General features: G+C 56.0%; 1 protein-coding gene across 46 annotated transcripts in view; it reads right to left on the bottom strand.

The window, feature by feature from the left end:
* The window catches only part of ZNF783 (zinc finger protein 783), a 52,039-nt gene that overhangs the window by 14,311 nt on the left and 24,958 nt on the right, over positions 1–12,770 (bottom strand). For 8 of the 46 annotated variants that reach the window (XR_012432998.1, XR_012432991.1, XR_012433002.1 and 5 more), the window contains one exon: positions 5,960–6,306. The exons of 6 other annotated variants lie outside the window; for them this stretch is intronic. Coding sequence is in view for 19 of the 40 variants with exons in the window: in XM_074036255.1 (XP_073892356.1) it covers positions 11,847–12,664 (818 nt within the window). In the remaining 21 variants the exon portion in view is untranslated. Of the gene's footprint in view, positions 1–2,975; positions 6,307–7,127; positions 8,953–9,224; positions 12,665–12,770 lie in introns of those variants that run through there. 32 more of the 46 variants (XR_012432997.1, XR_012432993.1, XM_074036255.1 and 29 more) reach the window with 17 other exon arrangements.

Below are 12,770 nucleotides of genomic sequence, written 5' to 3'. Positions count from 1 at the left end.
TCCAGCTACTCGGGAGGCTGAGGCAGGAGAATGGCGTGAACCCGGGAGGCGGAGCTTGCAGTGAGCTGAGATCCGGCCACTGCACTCCAGTCTGGGCGACAAAGCGAGACTCTGTCTCAACAACAACAACAAAAAGAAACCAAAGTGTTTGGTTAAAGGGAAAGGCATCAACTAAAACGAAAAGGGAAAGGGCACCCCCCACCCGGCCCCAGCCCATCCCCTTGCTTCCTTCAACAGGGCCACGGGCATGGTTGCGGGCCATCTCGAACCACAGTAACAAGGCCTGGCCCCAGGAAAGGTGGAGCGATAGGCTGGAAGGAGCCGGGGCCTGTGAGCTGCTCTGTCGGGAGGAAGACCATCCCCGGCCACGTGGAAGCTGCGGTTTTGGTTTCATTGTTTTCTTCAGTCTCTGTTACAGCAGCCACAGATCCTACAGTGCCCTCAGGTGGGTGTCCTTCAAGGACTGGGTGACCTCACCAATCTGTGCCCACCTCTAAGGCCTATCTTAAGATCAGGGAATAGTTACTGCTCCTCTTCCTGCTCCAGGCTTGACACAGGGTAGGCACATTTTTTGTTAAATAAATGAATGAATGGAGAACATTCCAAGTCACCCATATCTAACTGCTGTCCAATCGCCCAATGCTGCCAGGTTTTATAGCCAGGGCACAGCCCACTTCTTTCTGTCATATACGAGGCACTTCTGACACAGCCACTCTGAAGACATCAGCCCAGCCCGGCTGCCACACACCAGGCTGCCTTCACAATTAACCAGGGCCCTGGAAACCGTTTCAGAGAGGAAGTTGATCAAAATGTATCAACACGAAAAGATCCTTAAGACATATTGTTGAGTGAAAACAGCAAACTGCAGAAGATATGTAGACTATATCTGTGTGTTCTTAACCCTTGTATTTTTCTACAGTACACACAAGTATGTATATGCATGAGAAAATAGCCTGAAAGGTTATGCAGCAAAATCGTAACAGTGGCTACCCTGGGAGGGGCTAGGGTTGGGCAAGCGGCCAGCAGGAGCCGCTTAGCTTTGCCCATGACCTCCACATTGCTTAGTAAGAACGTACTCGTGTAGGAATCTATTTGCATAATCAAAACACAGACACTTTCAACGGCCAGAGGCGGGTCACTTTCTGTTCAGAGGGATCTCTGAGCCTTGGTCCTCAAACTAATGACACCAGAATCACGGGAGGAAAGTGTTGAAAGTCCAGTGCCCAGACCCCGCCCAGACCTAATGAATGAACAGCCCGTTTACACTGCTTCTAGAATTCTGGCAGGAAGAGCCCGCCTATGGAAACATCCAACAGATAAAGCAGTCATGCACCCACACCGCCTGGGGCCTGCAGGATTTCTTGCACCGACACTGTCTGGGGCCTGCAGGATGTCATGCACCCACACCGCCTGGGGCCTGCAGGATTTCTTGCACCGACACCGTCTGGGGCCTGCAGGATGTCATGCACCCACACCGCCTGGGGCCTGCAGGATTTCTTGCACCCACACCGTCTGGGGCCTGCAGGATGTCATGCACCCACACCGTCTGGGGCCTGCATGATTTCTTGCACCGACACCGTCTGGGGCCTGCAGGATGTCATGCACCCACACCGCCTGGGGCCTGCAGGATTTCTTGCACCGACACCGTCTGGGGCCTGCAGGATGTCATGCACCCACACCGCCTGGGGCCTGCAGGATTTCTTGCACCGACACCGCCTGGGGCCTGCAGGATTTCTTGCACCGACACCGCCTGGGGCCTGCAGGATTTCTTGCACCCACACCATCTGGGGCCTGCAGGATTTCTTGCACCCACACCGTCTGGGGCCTGCAGGATTTGTTGCACCCACACCGTCTGGGGCCTGCAGGATGTCTTGCACCGACACCGCCTGGGGCCTGCAGGATTTCTTGCACCCACACCGTCTGGGGCCTGCAGGATTTCTTGCACCCACACCGTCTGGGGCCTGCCCGCAAAGGGTTTAGAAGCAGCTTTTAGGAGTGAGGCCTAGTCCTGGGGGTAAACAAAGCTCTCTCCTGGAGAAATCTGGAAAAGCTTACGGAGAGTGGAAAACAAGAAGTGACTGCTAGAATGGCAAGGACTACCCAGACCACAGGGCAACCCTAACCCCCCTGAACAGCCCTCATTCCTCCAGCCACCACACTTCCTTGAGCTGCCTTCAGGTGCAAGCCCAGCCTCATGGCAGAGTCGTGCCTGGGGCTCTTTGGCCAGGCCCTGCCTGCTGCTTTGCATCCCCCTAGGAGCTGCTCAGCCCTGGGGACTGTGGCACCAGCCACAGCCTCTGAACATACCCCAGTCCTGCCCACACCTGCTGTGGGGGGCCAGTCCAAGAGCCGGGGTGGCTGCAGTGCCTGGGCCCAGCTCCCCTCCCTGCACCACAGGGGAGGAGCTGTTGGCCAGGCTGCTGCTGTAATAGCCCTCAGTGCTGTAGTAGCTCTCACAAGAGCCACACTCCACCCAGCTGGCCTCTCGCTCAGGGCTCCCCAGCTCAGGCTATGTGACCTGCATCCTGCCACACCCGCCCCTTACGCAACCCTGCTTTCTCTGTGGTGCCCCCGTCCCCTGCAGGTGCCTGGAAATGCCACTTTCAGCCTTGGACCTACATGCCAGCCACTCAGTACCCTTGTCAACTCCCACCTTCTTCCCCACTCTAGGCTCACTGTGACTTAATTTACCTACTCAAAGAGTCTGCTTCACAGGGGAGCCTTCCTCCCCAAATCTAAGAATCTAGAAAGCAAGGAGCAGTGTCTTGGCATGACCCGCTGTGTTCCGAGCAACCAGCTCCAGGGTTCCTGTCCTTCAGCCAGAATAGTCCCACTGTCCCCCATGTTATATGATTCTGGTTGTCACTGGAATAAAGGGTTCTCGCCTTAAAAAAATGAAAAATAAAAAATAAAAAACTGCATTCTGATCCAATGCTATTATTTGAAAAATGGAGAAAACTGAGCTCCTATTCTGGTTCACCATTCATTTCATAATTATTTATTATTTATAATCCCAGTACATGCCAGGCACTGTGTAAGGTGCCGGGGGAGGGGGATATTACAGCAAGACTCAGTCCCTTCACCCAAGGAGAGGAAGCAGGAATTAGGCTGCAAAGCGAGGAGGACACACATGCAGGCACCAAGGGCCCTGGGAGCAGACGCAGCGTCAGGGCAGGTCTCACGGAGGCCGCCAGCCTGTCGCTCCTCCCGGGACCCTGCACGCACCACGACAGCCTGCCTCAGGTTCCCTGGTATCTGCTATGCCCTCTGCCCTTCCCCTCAAGCCTCCAGAGTGGTCTCAGGCCAAACGATGGCTCCAAAGGGACATGGAGTGTGGGAAATGGCCCAGGTCCTCTGGGTGTCAGAACACCCAGGTCTGGCCCTGACCGCCAGCTGTGAGGCCCAGCAGTTCACTTCCCCCCACCCCCACCTCTGCCTCTGTTTCGCCAGGGGGGCCTCCTGACACCAGATGCCCTTACCAGATGCACGTAGAGAGGCCCAGGTCCGCCTACACCCTAAGGGACTCACCAGGGCCCGGGCTCTGGCCCCTCTCCGCACTGGGCAGGCTGCAGCTGCCTGCCTGGTGTCCTTTCTCCACTGGCGCCAGAAGATCTGGCTTGGTGGTGGCCCGGCCTGCAGGGAGGAAAAGGCCAGTGGCAGGGCTGTCCTCTGCAGACTCGGAAAGGAGGGTTTTCCGCCAGGCTTGGAGCAGGACTCACTCCCTCTTCAAGGCATGTGCTGAGGGGCATGGAGAGTAGGGTGGGCAAGGCCTCTCAGTTTTCGTGGACTAGAAGTAAGTGCCATGAGACCGAGAGAGAGGGTTCCCATCCATTGCCCACACAGACAAGCCACCTAGTCCTGACAGATGAGGAAACTCAGGCTCAAAAATGGGGCTGGCCATTCCTGGCAGTCAGGCTCAGGCTTCCTGCTGCCCTTCCTTCCACATGCTTCTCCTTCCCCGCCTAAGGCCGGACAGCCTCCTCACCCTGCCTCCCACAGCACACTGGGACCCTCTTCTGAAGGAGGAACCTCTGCAGCCAGGCAAAGGGAGGAAAGGCACTGTGTTCTGGGCCTCAGCCTCCCAACAAGGGGAGAGAGTGGACAAAAAGCCAACTGCTCACCCTGCCCAAAGCAGTGAGAATTCCAGGTGCACGCAGGAGAGCTTGGGAGTAGGGTAGCTACAAAAACCCACGTCTGATCAAGTCTCACATGAAGACACACACCTGCCTGAAGGACCGAACTTCCCAGGGCTGGCCCTCGTTTTCTGGACCTGGGGCATCCTTAAAAGCAGGCCAGGGCCTGGCGCAGTGGCTCACGCCTGTAATCCCAGCACTTTGGGAGGCCGAGACGGGCAGATCACGAGGTCAGGAGAGCGAGACCATCCTGGCTAACACGGTGAAACCCCGTCTCTACTAAAAATACAAAAAATTAGCTGGGCGTGGCGGCGGGCACCTGTAGTCCCAGCTACTTGGGAGGCTGAGGCAGGAGAATGGCGTGAACCCGGGAGGCGGAGCTTGCAGTGAGCCAAGATCTCGCCACTGCACTCCAGCCTGGGCGACTGAGCGAGACTCTGCCTCAAAAAAAAAAAAAAAAAAGAAGCAGACCTGGCCGAGCACAGTGGCTCACGCAGCATGTTGGGAGGCCAAGGCGGGCGGAACACCTGAGGTTGGGAGTTCACGGCCAGCCTGACCAACATAGATAAACCCCATCTCCACTAAAAATACAAAATGAGCTGGGCCTAGTGGTACATGCCTGTAATCCCAGCTACTCAGGAGGCTGAGGCAGAAGAATCACTTGAACCTGGGAGGCGGAGGTTGTGGTGAGCTGAGATCACACCATTGCACTACAGCCTGAGCAACAAGAGCGAAACTCCATCTCAAAAAAAAAAAAAAAAAGCAGGCCTACAGTCCATCCGTCTTTGCTCAGCAGGAATCACCTGAGAACTCAGTGTGCAGAGTGCAGCTTGGGAGTCCTAGGGATGCAGATGTAAACCAGGGGAGGCCCCAGCTCCCCAGGAGCAGACAGGCTGGCAAGCCACAGGCGTGCACGCAGGAGCTGCCTCTGGCACCACATAAAGGGCAGGACAGCAAGGAGCAGATTCCAGTTCACTTACTCCATGAGACCTGGGGCAAGTCATATAACCTCTGCATTTCATTACATAAAACCGCAAAATGAGAATGACGGATACCCTCTACCTGCCTGAAGATAGAGGGCTGAACAAATGATCTCTACATGCTTCCTGCTCTGAGATTCAGAAGTCTCGTGTGATTGAGTAAAGGAGTAAAACCAAGGTGTGGAGGCCCCCAGAGACCAGCCTCTTACCCAGGGAGCTCAGGGTCTCGCAGCTCCCCTTCACAACACGTTTGTAGAGCTCCTTCTGTGAGTCCTCCAGGCCGCCACCCTGCTGCTCTGAGAAATACCCGACCGTGTCTTCAGGAGTCATGGGCACCTGGAAGTACAGGTTGCCTGCACCCACCATGAGGAACAACCATTTCAGGGAGCAGCCAAAACCAACTCCAGTCTCCTCTCCCTTCCCCCGAAGCAGTGGGCATCGCAGGCCAAACTACTAAGCAAATGCAAACTCAACTCCATCACAACGCCTTCGGCTAAAGGGCAGAACCAGTGACTAAGGGGATTCATGATCAGGGCTCCTGGGTTCTCTTCCCCTCTCCCAGGCACACGTATCTCCTACTTGTGCCAGTCCTCACTCTCAGAGATCATGTACAACCACTGCTGCGCAACCATTTCTCTCCCAACAAACCCCATTCCATCCTCCAAAGCAGACATTTTTCTGTGTCACAATTTCTTCTGACATTTTTCAAGCCCTTTAAAGTCAACTAGTGACTGCCTTGGATGCCCAGAGGTCAGGCTTTGGGAGCCAGGGGGCTCCTTCCGCTATGCATATGGTAACCCTACAGAATCCAGGCAGGGCCTCTCCACCCACACCCAGCTCCTATACCTTGGAGGCCTCCCCCTTGCTGCCTGGGGGCAGCCACAGGATCCAGAAGTTTCTGTTGCACAGCACGTTCTCCAGCTGCCTCTGCAGCAGCCCGTACTCCTACAGCAGAGTCCCCAACATGGCCCACTTGCCCTCCAGCCTGAGCGACAGTTTGGTTCCCAAACTTCACAGCCACCTTCTCGCAGTCAGCCAGCTGTCCGTGTGCGTCCCTCCAGGCTCTGTAGCCAGGCAGCCTGGGGTTCCATCTTCTTCTCCACCACCTGAACAGCAGCCACGATAGCCAGAAGGGAGACCTCTGCAGATCGGATCTGGGCTTCTCCCTGGAGGTCAGTCTGCATATACCAGTCCTGCAACCAGACACAAGTTCATGAGTCAGCCACCAGGAGAGCAGCCCAGAGCCGTTACCAGACACAGGAAGGTCAGGATTCTCCAGAATGGGGAAGACGTCTTCTGAATGCCAGAGGGCCTCACTGGTCAGACCCCCAAACAGACCCCACCTAATAGTCAAAGACAGCAGACACTGGGCCCCACAAAGCCCCCATGAGAAGAATCCTGAACCAAGACCCAGGGGCAATGGAAAATGACATAACCAACATTACTATCATAAATGAATAGAGTGGATCCCAGCTCTACCACTCACTGCCTCTATTAGCTCAGCCCATTACTCAACCAACTAGGGAACATGGCCAGAAGCAGGAACCAAGAAATGGTGAGAAGCCCAAGTCCAGAACACCTGCCAGGGGACCTGGGGTCCAATGCACACCCAGGCAGCAATCTGAGTCCTCAACTTCTTCTAGAACAAGTCCACACCCCTTAGTGGGCTCACGGGGAGAAAGGCCTGTTGTTCCGCCTTGGCGATCTCTAAGGCCCATCCACCCTGACATCTACTGGTGTGACTTCCTGCCCTGCCTGACACCACATCCCCATGATCCAGGTGCCTTGTCAACCAGCCCCAGGATGGTCTCCACCCTCCTAGCTGCCAGGCAACAGGGGCCAGAGAAAGTTGAAAGCAGAAAAGAAAAGAACAAGGAAACATTACAAGGAATATCCTGTTCACAGGAGGCAGAAAATGTATTATGTATTGCTGGAAATAAAATTTTAAATCCAGGAATGCCCCAGTGGGGAACAGTTGAGGTATAAAGGGAGCACTCCTGGAAATGGAACTCACCTAGAACTTGACTCGGTGCCTCTCCTGCCATCTGAATCCTGCACAACCTGAGGTCAAGCCGCATAACTTATCTAAGGTTCTATGTTCTCACTTACAGGGATATCCTAACTTCCTTCACTCCTAAGGTGGCTGTGTGGATGAAACACACTGAAGATATGAAAAAGCACTCAGGGTGTATGACATTAGCACATGTTATATTCTTTTTTTTTTTTTTTTTTTTTGAGACGGAGTCTTGCTCTGTTGCCCAGGCTGGAGTGCAGTGGCCGGATCTCAGCTCACTGCAAGCTCCGCCTCCCGAGTTTACGCCATTCTCCTGCCTCAGCCTCCCGAGTAGCTGGGACTACAGGCGCCCGCCCCCTCGCCTGGCTAATATTTTGTATTTTTTAGTAGAGACGGGGTTTCACCGTGTTAGCCAGGATGATCTCGATCTCCTGACCTCGTGATCTGCCCGTCTTGGCCTCCCAAAGTGCTGGGATTACAGGCTTGAGCCACCGCGCCCGGCCTATGTTATATTCTTAAAAACAAATATAAAGGCTATGGACCAGTGATCTGAATGTGTTAAGAACCAGAGACTGATTAATCTAATTCTGTGCAACTGAGTTTCTCAGAGACCTCCCCAATAAACATACTCAGCAAAGTGTCCCACACATACAAGTACCAGACACCAGATACCTGGCCTTTTCCTTCCTCTCACACCATGGCTCTCCATCCTCAAGTCTGGCCTCTGTCTGATACAATGAAGTGGAGCCCAGAGGAGGCAGCACCGTCTTCAAATTAGGGGCTAACATCCTCACCTCCCTGCAATGCCCTGCCACAAATGTGCCACCCAGGAATGGATCCAAAACCACTGCAAAGCTATTTATACTAGGAGATGACCACTCTACCTTTAAAGACCTATGAAAATCTCAACAGTTCTTATGCAGGCCAGCAATGGCCTAGGTCAAGCCTGAGCCTGAAGCCCCTAACCAAAAGTCCTCACAATGCAGATCCCCTCAGCAGCAGCCAGAAGGACTTGTCAGGGAATTTTGGAAAGAGTGGGCAGGCATCAGAATCCTCCAGACTGGAATCAGAGCTCAAGTCTAGAGTCCACCTCACAGTCAGGAGCCAGACTCTGGCTCCACCAGACTGCAGCGGACATCCCTCCCCAGGCCATGGCATTGGTCTCAGCTTGGCAGGAGGGGTGGATCTTTGAGATGGTCGACTGCGGGGTGGGGCGGGGTGGGGGCAAGTGCCAAAAGGCGGATCCTGAAACAGGAACCTTGGAGGGTCTGGAATGAAGATGTCCACAGTCCACCGCGCCCTCAGAGCCAGGTCCAGTGGATATCAGGGCAGGAGGGACCTCCAAATCTTGTGTTTAGGGCCATTCGCCTTATTCCACAGGCAAGGAAATGAAGAGCGAGAAGGGAGTTTATCGTGTGGCCTTAGGAGTCCTTGTCCTCCTCCTGCCACCCGGGCTAAGCCCTCCCCAGTTCCAGGAGGTGGCGGGGGATGGTGGAGGGTGGGACATCCTCCTGGCGAATTCAGGACTCGGCTCCACGTCCCCACGCCTCCATGACAGTCGCCCCTACCGAAGGCGCAGCCGCCTCGGCCATGGCCCTGTGCTGGCCTGCCTGGGCAGGGAGTCGCCGCTGCCCTTGCGCGCGGCCCCACACAAGCCCGGCTGCACAGTTCTCTCCGCAGACGGCGTCAGCCCCGCTTTCCCCGCACGGACCGAGATCGCGGGGCCGCCGGGACTCGGGACACACGGAGAACGCGTCCGGGAAGAAGCTGTGCCCCAGGCCCAGCGAATTGCGACCGGGTGGGCCCCGCCCCGCATCCCGAAGCCAGATCCCCGTTGGCCGGTGCTGGAAGCTCCGCCCCCGCTTCGCGGGCGCCTGCGACCCAGTGCCGGCTTTTCATTGGCCAGCCCGGGAGGCCCCGCCCCCACAGCGAGCTCGGAGGTGTTGTGCGAGCCCCACAGGTGCGCGCGCCCGCCGACAGGTGTGAGCGCCCGCCCCAGGCTGGTGCCCAACAGCCCACAAGTGTCGCCAGCTGCCACTGCCCCGCACGGTCACTCACTTCCCAGAGAGCAGAAACCAGATCACGCGCACGCACTCGTTCATGTCAACAAGTTTATTGCGCACCAATTAGGGAAAGGGACTACCACCTTCACAGTTTTCTTGGGCTTATTAACGTCGTGGCCCACCCATTTATTTCACAAATGAGGAAGACGAGGACTCTGCTGGGGGAGTTTGGGGCCCAACCAGGGCTCCCACCGAGTCTGGGGAACCCTCAGCTCCTGCACCACAAAGCTTCGGTTGACTCGTTTAAATGTAAAGAACATTACTTAAACACGTCCGAGTGCTAGGCAAATTCACAAGACCTAGCTCAAAGTTGCACACATTGCTATGAAAAAAAGAAAAAAGGAGAATCAGCACCTTGTGCCACTTATGCAGGGGCATTTGGCATTAGAAAAACAAGCCCAGAAACTCGGCAAAATTCTTAGCCTGAGGTATCCCCAGAACATCTGAGACTAGCTCCTGCAGCTGAGGGTTAAACTCACGCACCTGCACTTGCACACATCTTGTCTGAGCTCTTGCTGACAGCCTGTCTCTGATTTGTGAAGCTCCTGGCAAGGGTTGGGGGACCCCAAAGCAAACAAGCAGGATCCACAGCACAGAAGGGCGGTGCCTCTTCCCAAACCCAAGGGAGCCTGGCCGAACTGTCACCGACTTGTATATTCACCCTCCTCCCAGAGATGACAGCAACGCTACCACTGGCCCCCAACTCTGCTCAAGACGTTGGAAGAAGTGGGAGGGTCAGAAGGGCAAGGAAATGGCACATCCAGGAACCAAGGCCCCCAGAAGCAGCCCTGAAGGGTGGCCACTTCTCAGTGCCAGACAAGGCGGTAAAAAACAAGGTTAGCCGGGGTCCCATCACTCCAGCTTCAGAGTCACCCACACCAGGGCTGCTCTACAGGCAGCACCCGCAGTGGTGTGAAGGGACACCAGAAGCCAGCTGACCTCCAGACTTCTCCATGAGGCCTGATATTATTGCCTGAACTTCTACAGTCTGAATCTCATGTTTTGGTAGGAATTTGTTCACCGAAACACAAAGGACCCCTGGGGAACAAAGCCCCGTGGGCGAGTCTTTCACTGAACCCAGTGGAACTGCCACTACTCACTCCAGAAGATAAAGGTCCTTCCTGAGGGATTCTGACAGGGGAAAAAAAAGGCTGGAATGAGTAGAAAGGAGGCCCTGAACTTGAAAGGAAGCACAAAGCTAGGCTTCATATTTGTCCCAGTGCCTCTTAATTTGATCCTGACAACTCTGAGGTAGGACACACTGGGGCGATGACCCCCTTTGACAGAAGAGGAACATGAGACTAGCCGTGACTGAAGGATTCACCCAGATCTCCTAGCCCAACTCTGCCCCAGAGCCCAAAGCGCTCAAGGGAGAACTCCTTTGAGAGACTGCCTCCCCTTTAATGTGAAAAGCAGTCCTGGAGGCCCAGGGTAGAGGTGGCCCTCAGCCAGACCAAGGGCCTCCTCTAGGGGAGGGGCTTCCTGGGCTCTCTCCGCACTGCCCCTCAGGATGCTGTCTGGGGTCCAGTCAATGGATCTTACACACCCACGAACACTGAGCTCTTGGGGAGAAGTGTCTCCCACTCCAGGCTTCAGTTTCCCCTCCCAGCTGACAAACAAAAGTAAATAATGGACGTGCCTATCCTGTGGGGTAAGGACTAGGAATACTGGGAGTCACTCTGGGCCAAGAAACACACACCTAGGGAGACACTGTGCTTCCGAGACAGCAGCCAAGACATCCCCGTCAAAACCCACAGGCTGGGCAGGAGCAGTGGCTCACGCCTGTAATCCCAGCACTTCAGGAGGCTGAGGCAGGCGAGTCACCTGAGGTCAGGAGTTCGAGACCAGTCTGGATAACATGATGAAACCCTGTCTCTACTAAAAATACAAAAATTAGCCAGGAGTGGTGGCTCACCTCTATAATCCCAGCTACTCAGAAGGCTGAAACAGGAGAATCACTTGAACCCGAGAGGCAGAGGTTGCAGTGAGCAACCTCTGGAGATTGCACCACTGCACTCCAGCCTGGGCAACAAGAGCGAAACTCCATCTTAAAAAAATAAAAGACCCACAGGCTGGTGGAGGTAGTTCCCCTTCCAGTTCTGTGAGCCCCACATGGAAAAGCCGGCTCTTTCCACTTTGCAAAAGGCGAAGTTCCATTAGCAACTACACACATTTACAAAAGCACTTGAGTCTCTATAACAAGGGAAAAAAAGTTTCAAAATAGCAAAGTAGAAAACTTTCCAGGACCCTTTCTTCAGGCCAACCATCCACTCCCCTGTCTCATGGTGACAGCAGGCCGGAGACCTCTGCACAAAACAAAAATCCCAGGTCCCCGATGTCTCTATCGCCCCCCTACTGGAAGGGCCATGATCTCTGGTCCTCTTGGCTGTGGTACCTACCAGAGGCCCCATCAAAAATAAGGCATCCCTTAAGCCTTAAGGAATCTTTTACAAGTCAGGAATGCAGAAAAGGCAGCAAAGAGTGCAAACAGGAAACAGAAGGCACCCAGTCACACACACTGCCACCAGAAGGGCGGCGGGCTTCCCATTTGAATGGGTAAAAACAACAAACCTCTCTCCATTCCAGAAAGAGGAGGAACCCGCGTCAGGCACAGGGGAGAGGCCCTGCCAGGAGTCCCCTGTGGCCTACTGCCTGGTCAGCCCTCTTCCGTGCGGCTGGGCCAGGGCAGCGGGGGGCTCCCGTGGCGGGCAGGGGCGGCAGGCAAGTGTGGGCCCGCCTGGCCTCGGGCGTGGGTCTGCATGTGCACAGCCAGATGGTGGTTCCGGTTGAAGGTCCGGCCACACTGGGGGCACTGGTAAGGCCGCTCACCAGTGTGGATGCGCTGGTGCCGGAAGAGGTCCGAGGGCCGGCGGAATGCCTTGCCGCAGTAGGGGCAGGCGGGCCAGCCCTGGCCATTGCCGGTGTGCAGGCGCTGGTGCAGCAGCAGGCTCTTGCGCTGCTGGAAGAAGCGCAGGCACTCGCTGCAGTGGTACATCTTGCTGGCCGCAGGCCGCCGCCCCACCAACGCACGGCCGCCCGCCACAGAGCGGCGGCCCTCAGGCTCCTCGGGGAGCCAGCGGATGACAGGGCCAGGCACCACCACCTCCCCCGGCTCCAGCGTGGTCTGGCTGTCCCCGGGGGCCTCCCGCCGCCCCTCCTCCACGTGGGTCCGCTGATGAATCGTCAGGTTGATCTTCAGGCGGAAGCTCTGCCCACATTCGGGGCAGGTGAATGCCCGCTGCCGCCGGCGGGAAAGGACTCGGGGCGTCTCCCCGCCGACCCCCGGTGGCCGTGGCTCCCCTGCCCGCACCCTGGGCACGCCCTGGGCCTGATGACGGCTAGAGCCCCCAGGCCTGTTCCTGGGCCCTCGGGGGATTCTGCATTCGGTCTGGCCTCGGGACACCCCCAGATAAAGCCGCTCAGGCCTCATCTCGTCTTCAGACTGTGCCTCTGTCTTGATGACCACACCACCACCTGGCAAAAGGAGTCTACGTTGGTTTCTAAGTGGACCTCACCACCCTGTCCCCCAGGTCACTCGGCCCAGTCCTGGCTTCCAGCCTCAGCTGGGCCCTCTCTCCCC

Source organism: Macaca fascicularis, chromosome 3, assembly GCF_037993035.2.
Source record: "Macaca fascicularis isolate 582-1 chromosome 3, T2T-MFA8v1.1".
NCBI lineage: Eukaryota > Metazoa > Chordata > Mammalia > Primates > Cercopithecidae > Macaca > Macaca fascicularis.
The sequence above is the reverse complement of the archived record's forward strand: the minus strand, read 5'-3'. Positions and strand labels throughout refer to the sequence as shown.